The sequence below is a fragment of the Elephantulus edwardii genome, unplaced genomic scaffold, assembly GCF_000299155.1.
Source record: "Elephantulus edwardii isolate Elephantulus edwardi_28Jun2011 unplaced genomic scaffold, EleEdw1.0 scaffold00002, whole genome shotgun sequence".
Classification (NCBI taxonomy): domain Eukaryota; kingdom Metazoa; phylum Chordata; class Mammalia; order Macroscelidea; family Macroscelididae; genus Elephantulus; species Elephantulus edwardii.
In genome coordinates this window covers 28,008,441-28,015,333 of record NW_006399752.1, presented here as the reverse complement: position 1 = coordinate 28,015,333, position 6,893 = coordinate 28,008,441, and the positions used below count along the sequence as shown (strand labels likewise).

At 44.9% G+C, this 6,893-nt stretch overlaps 1 protein-coding gene across 3 annotated transcripts in view; it reads left to right on the top strand.

Moving 5' to 3' along the window:
* The window catches only part of MARK3 (MAP/microtubule affinity-regulating kinase 3), a 91,741-nt gene that overhangs the window by 52,398 nt on the left and 32,450 nt on the right, over positions 1-6,893 (top strand). For all 3 annotated transcript variants that reach the window (XM_006879054.1, XM_006879053.1, XM_006879055.1), the window contains exons 3-5: positions 569-617; positions 2,847-2,912; positions 5,035-5,105. In XM_006879054.1, the coding sequence (XP_006879116.1) occupies positions 590-617; positions 2,847-2,912; positions 5,035-5,105 (165 nt within the window). In that variant the 5' untranslated portion in view covers positions 569-589. The remainder of the gene's footprint in view (positions 1-568; positions 618-2,846; positions 2,913-5,034; positions 5,106-6,893) is intronic.

Below are 6,893 nucleotides of genomic sequence, written 5' to 3'. Positions count from 1 at the left end.
AAAAAAAAGAAAACAGTCTGCATATGATGATGGTTTAACTTGGAGAAAAGCTGAGAAAGAACTGGAGCGTGAATGGTTGTTGGGGATGTTTATGAAGGGCAGTTTTTTGTTCATGGTCTGAGCGAGGGATTTAGAACACCAAGCTAAAGTACTCCTAGCATGGTTAGTTCACTGGAACCATACAAGCCATGACTTACTCATCTCCTGGGTAGAAGCTGTGCTCAGCTGTATCTGATCTTCCATGTCCAAACAGCAAAGTAAGTGGAAATGATGGGATCACTCCTCTCTGGAGCCTCTGCTGTTCTTCCCTTGTGCCAAGGTGAAGCCTTTGCTAATAGGGTTGAGAATAGGGGAGAAGCTATTTCAGAGTTAGCCCCAACTTACAGGTTAGTCTTAGGTGTGGACTACTTAACATTTCCAATGTTTCCATCCAAGGAAAAAAAAATTAATTTCATATTGCAACAGTGAAATGTAATGAATAATAATGTGTTGGGGAGATTGTATGTGCTTTTTTAAAAAAAAATTTAAACTGGTTTGTGTACATTGTTTTTCTTTGTACTTTTTTTAGCTCTTCAGAGAAGTAAGAATAATGAAGATTTTAAACCATCCAAACATAGGTACTTTCTGCTTTATTATATATACTCTTGAATCTTGAGTGCATTCTTGAAAGTATGTTGTAATGCCAACCATGTGATAGGAGTGACTGGAGTGATGGGAAGAGTCCTCCCTTCTCCCTAGTTCAGATCCACTCTTTATAATGCACCATATTATAATCCTTATATTAACTTTTTTAAATTTCTGAGCACAGGGTGAAAAGCTTAACTGTTGAATATTTTAAGGTTCTAATGCACTAGAAACATCTACAATCAAATTAACTTGTTTACTAATTGCTTACATTATTAGAAATAATTGTAATTAAGTTGTATTCAGCTAACAGAAAGTCCCAGAGTCAAGCTTTCCAAAGATAAAACACTGTTAGCTCACAACTCCTCTTTGCAAAAAATCAGGGGCCTCTTGTCCCCTGGCATCACAGTGTGCATTCTAGAAAGCACAAGTGTCACGTTGGCCTCTGTGTGGACAACTCTGTTCCAGGAGCTCTAAGGATGGAGGGCTGATTGCTGGCGTCCTCTCAGCCAAACAGGACCCACCCATGGAGTGCACAGCCCAGAGGAGGCTTTGTCCTACGCCAGTCCATACAGTTCTTATGAATGGTAGCTGCTACCATGTGAAAAGATTCTAGAAGGAACCCGCCTCACACACCCAGTGTGTCAGTCCACTGTCTGGATCCCTCACCAGAAGTGCTAGAGTGATATTTGATGTTAGGACAGCATTAAAAATGTTGATACATAGACATACAGAAAGAAGCCAACATTAATTTAGAACAGCAGAGGGGAAAGGCTTTTTCTACAAAGCTACTCATTTTGGTTGTGTTTTTATGCAAAAGACTTAGACATTTTTCATCATCTTTACACATGTCACTTTGAAAGGTATGCATGACAGCACAAGGAAGGGAAGAGTCCTCCATGACCAGATGGCCAAGCCCTTGACAGCTGCTGGCCAAGGCTGGCAATTAGTGTCCACACTGAAGCCCTCAGGCCTGGCAGTCTCCTTCCACGGAGGCAGCCCTTGAGCTCCCCTCTGGTGCCCGGGTTCTGCGTGGACAGTCTGGCTCTCAGGTCCGGGACAGAGGTAGGGCGGAGTCAACCGGACAGAACTGGTTTACTAGTTTAAGAAAGGAAAGACTACTAATAAGCTTTCATCCTGCTATCTAAAATGGGAAAAATTCTCATAAAATCCACGAAATACAATATGAATTCATAGTCTGTTAAGAAGAGCCGATATTCACATTTTTAAAGTTTTCTTGACAATGAGTGTACCAGAGTCTGGGAAATGGTTTGCTGATGTTCAGCAGAGTACTTGATCAAGTCCTGTGGGGCAGTCGCCTGTCTTCTCTATCCCTGCACCGAAGGAGCACTGGTGGCTGGGGGGTAAGCTCCAACAGCTCCAGGGGCAAGGAGGCCTGCTCCCATCAGAAAAGAAGCCTTCACACCTCTGGCAGCTCTGCTCTGTCCTGGAGGCTGCTTGAGTTGGAATCAACTAAAACACCAGAAAATAGCTTGCAATTTAGAAGACTAGAATTTGTTCCAACTCTCATCTTTTGTAAGTTTAACTATAAAGTGTGCATTGTTCAAATAAAGTATGTATGCAGAATAATGACTGACAACTCAGAGGTTTATCTCCATTTCATATATCATTTATTTATGTGTGTGTTGAGTTTATTAATTCCCATTAATAGAGATACTGTTTCTGTTCTCAGAAAGGAATTGCTATAGCAAGTCATACCAACTAGTTGAAAATTAGTTCTTTATAAGAAGTTATTTTAAGTTAATTACAGTGTAATTCCTTCTGCTTTCCATCTTGGCTTCAGAGTAGTCAGAGGAGCATTGTGCTGAGGCCAGTCGGTGTCCTCAGAGGGCCTCTGAATGGCAGCAGCCCTGCCCTGCAGGACAGAGCAGACCCCTCAGCGCCTGTGGGAGGGATGGAGACCAGGGCTTCACTGAGGGTGAGCCACCGGGAGGGCCAGACAGACACCGAGAAGGACCACAGTGGAGGGTGGAGGGGCAGCACTCTGTCCACTGTCCGAGCTCCCACAGGTGATCTTTGTTTTCCGAAAGTCCCATACTGCCCGAAAACCCAGTCTGTAAAATGTGATTAACCTTGAAAGCCTCTTAAAGGGACAGCTGTTGAGATTGCTTTGCATAGTTGTTTATGTCTGTGCCTGCGTGTATGCACAAATTCTGAAGAGAAGTTTGTCTCTTCTCTCCTCCTTTCTTCCATTCCCCCAGTGAAGTTGTTCGAAGTCATTGAAACGGAAAAAACCCTGTACCTAATCATGGAGTACGCAAGTGGAGGTAAGAGCGTTTCTCATGCGGGCCTTTTTTCCTTTCCTCCTGGGAGAAAAAACAACCACGTGGCCCACAGCAGGCTCTCCTATGTGTCCTAGTCTCCACAGTCATGAGGACCAGAGGGGAAGCCCTTCTTAGTGATAAGAGCGTGTCAGCCTGTCAGACAAAGGGTGCTCAGTCTCGGTGGCATGATTAAGTACTTGACACTGACCAATGGGTTGGTAGTTCAAATCCACCTCAGAAAAAATCCTGGTAGACTACTTCTATAACCCTAATCTGAGCACTCTGACACAGCAGTACCCAAGCACAACAGTTACTTGTTTCAGAAGGCCCACGTACTTTGTGATGTGTGCATACCTAGAGCCTCCATTTTTGGAAACCATGTTCATTTCAGGGTGGACTTGGAGAGCTCAGGTGAGGTGAGCCTCAGAGCTGCTGGAGAACAGACCCGGTCAGCGCCTGTGTTTGTCTGGGTCACAGCAGCCAACATGTTCTCCACAGTAAGAACTGGACTTGATGTAGGAAGCGGTCAGTGGCTGGAGACAGCAGGGCGGTGAGCGTAGCTTAGTAGGTTTGGTCAGCAGAGGTTTTCGTGGACAGAACCCCGAATGGAATGTGAAGTCACAGTCTCTCTGCAGAACACCGGGGGGTGAAGTGTAGGTGCCTGGACCTGTCTTGGCGATGCAAATGACAGGGACACAGCACCTTCATAGCCTGGATGCCTTGTCAGCTGTGTACTTAATATTTTAATAGTCTTAGTGGATGTACTTGGAATGTTTGCACTTGAACATTCAGTACTAGGGAGTACTGACAACTAAATGCCAAACCAAAGATCTTTTGGACTTTTCGTGCTTTCTAATCATCTTATGGACAAGCCACCCGAATAACTCAGCCTGACTCATGTGGCCTCTGCAGTGGACAGGTGCTTCTCTGGCCTGAGCTCCTTGAATCTTCCCAGGGTTTTACCCTCCAGGGATCGGAGGCTCTTCAGGTTTTTCTCCAGTCTCAAAGTCCCACGGCTCCATAGCACCTCTCCTATGAGGTCAGTGAGCCGCCACTTGTATTTGTGCTTATTTCAGGTTGTAGGGACAAAAGAAAACATCTGAGAAGCATCCAGTTTAGTAGAAAAAAGGAAGGTCTTTGAGAAAGACAGTGTGGGGTGCATGTAGCCAGTGTTCCTGGCTTCGCAGAACACTGAGGTGGCTGTTTTAATGCCCATGCTGCTATCTTTGTGAGTAGTAGTAATTTCATTACTCCAAACCTGGTCTCTTGATTTGATAGAATCAGGAGGAATCTTTGAGGTCATCAAGAACTAAGGTGGTTCTGGGCCAGGGCTTGGTCAGTGGTTAGGCCCACCCTACAGCTGGTGATCAGGGCCAGCACAGTTCCCCCCGTGGGGCCTGCAAGCACAGGGAGTGCACTCCCTTCGAGCCACACTTCCACTCCACCCCGTGGCCACTGTGCCCTCCCTGAGCCCAGTACCCCTTTAACGATAACTTTATGTTCTCATTGTTCGGTTTTTGTTGAAGCAGATTGACAGTGACAGTGCGTACTCTTTAATGTAAAAGTTGAGCAGTTAACACATTGCCGCAAATGTGTTTTTAGCATGGTCGTCAGTTTAAAAACTGTGCGGCAGCGTGTTAAGCCTGAAAATGTAAGACTTTCCTTTTGCCCAAATACTTGATAAACTTAAATGCTTGTAATTAAACCAATGGGTAGCTCAGTTCAGATTTCACATTTTCCTGGCCATCTTCTTAACTACATTAAAAATAAAAATTGGGCAGGCTCTGGTGGCCTAGTGGCAAGAAGCTGCACTGAAATCCCAGAGGTACGCCGTTCAAATCCACCAGATGTTTTGCTGGAGAAGGAGAGATAATCTCCTCCTGTACCAGTCAGATCCAATTTGACGGTACACACAAAAAATAATAAAAATTATGGGGGGCGGGGAGAGGGGTGCAACAATGAATGAATGGAATTCCAAAAACTCTGTAGATGTTCATTGAAATGAAAAATAAAGAAATTTTTGAAAAAATAATAAAAATTAGAACATGGCTAAGAGCAAAACACTACCAGTCTGTGGGGAAATTGATCTCAGCTGTGGGATTTACTTTTGTTTCTTCCATTACAGGTGAAGTGTTTGACTATTTGGTTGCACATGGAAGAATGAAGGAAAAAGAAGCAAGAGCTAAATTTAGACAGGTATAAACAATGCCCTTAAATTACGGTTATTTTCAATACTGAAACCAACAAGTGTTGGCCTCTTATTAATGTTTCTGAGGCCTGTGGGATGAAGCAGAGGTGGCCCATCCAGTTCCACAGAAATGAGTCAGGTACCTGTCACTCTTCTGCCCAGTTCTGAAAGAGATGCTTGTTTTAAGCATGAAGATGGCTTAACTGTCCTGTCTTTATTAGTCAGCCATTCACGAATCGCCCAACTCCTTTCTTCCAACGGGTTTTCAGAGATAGTGTGGCGTGGGCGGAGATCGCCCATCTTCCTCCCACAGAGCAGCTGGTGGATTTGAACTGCCTGCTTTGGGATTACCCAGGAATCTCAATGATACATCGGCCGACCAAGAGGTCAACATTTCAAAGCCACAAGCCTCTTCTGCAAGAAGGACAAGCCAGTTCCATTTACTGCGTTTGAAGCCCTCTGGGTGGTTCTGCTCTGTCTGCCGGATCACTGAGTCAGAATGAGCTGGCTGCAGTGTGTGAGGTTTCACTTCGTTGTTCTGCCTGGCTGTGGGATAACTGTTTGACCTGCGCTAGTGTAGATCTTACCGCAGCCTTGTGAACTGTATCCCCCGCTCACTCACTCACACTCATTAGCACCGAGTTGGAACTGACCCTCCAGTGTGTTTCCAAGGCTGTCAGTCACATGGGAAAAGATTGCCCATTTTATCCCACTGGTGGGAGCTGCTGCTGCATCCCAGCTGCCCACATGCGTCACCTTATGGGCTCCACCACCAGAACTCCCAACAGAGGATACCCATTTTATAGCTCAGGAAACCAAGGCACGGAAAGATGATTGTGACTTCAAAAATAACTCAGCCAAAGTGTTGTACCTGTCAGGGTTAGGATTAGCAGAGCTTCCCTAAAATGCAAATTCATCGTTGTATTGTTTAGACTGGGAGTTGTCAAATTTTTTTCTTTAAGTCCAGAATGAAGGTTGCATAGTGGAGTATAAGGGAGGGGTGGGGATTGTATACCAATGCAAGAATTTTTCTTTTATGTTTCAAAGAAAAGAGTGAACTGTAGGGGAGGGGTAGGCAGGGAGAAAAATGCAACAGTGAATGAATGGAAATCTAAAATCTCTGTAAACTTTCATTAAAATTAATTTTTAAAAAGGAGGGGGGATTTTTCTTTCCTTTAAAGAGCCAGATAGTAAAGCTTTGTGGGCCATGTGGTCTGTCCCAGCTCCTCAGCTGTGCTGTTGTAACACAGGGACTTTCACTCCTAAACAGAGGAGTGTGACTGTGTGTCAGGAAAGCTTTCTGTACAGCGCTAGGCCATCACGTGATGACCCCTGGCTGAGATCAAAGGAAAAAACATGAACTTTATCGCTTGAAATTCAGTCTGCACTTCGTAAATGAGCAGCCTCCATCGTGCAGTGCCTTCTGTTTGTTCTCCTGATGTCCCAGGTTGCCAGGCAGGGGGTAAGCAGAGACTTGACAGGTGGCACCAACCTGAGAAGACAGTGTTGAGGTGGTTCCCTAGTGTCCTGGACCACCTTCTAAGATTTGCTTAGTCTCTTTGGGTGCTCATTAAAGAGGATAAGACATTTGATGAACTCTGACATTATTTTCATTTCTTTTTTATTTTATTTTTTTTTAATTGGGAAAAACATATTGGGGGTACAAGGAGGTGAGGGTTGGGGGCAGAAGGGTGAGGATGGGCCAGTATGCAGTTGCGGAGCTGCACAGTTTGGTCGGTGGGGGGAGCAGGTGAAGGAAATGATGAGGGTCCAGTGGGGACCAGATGCTACAGAGG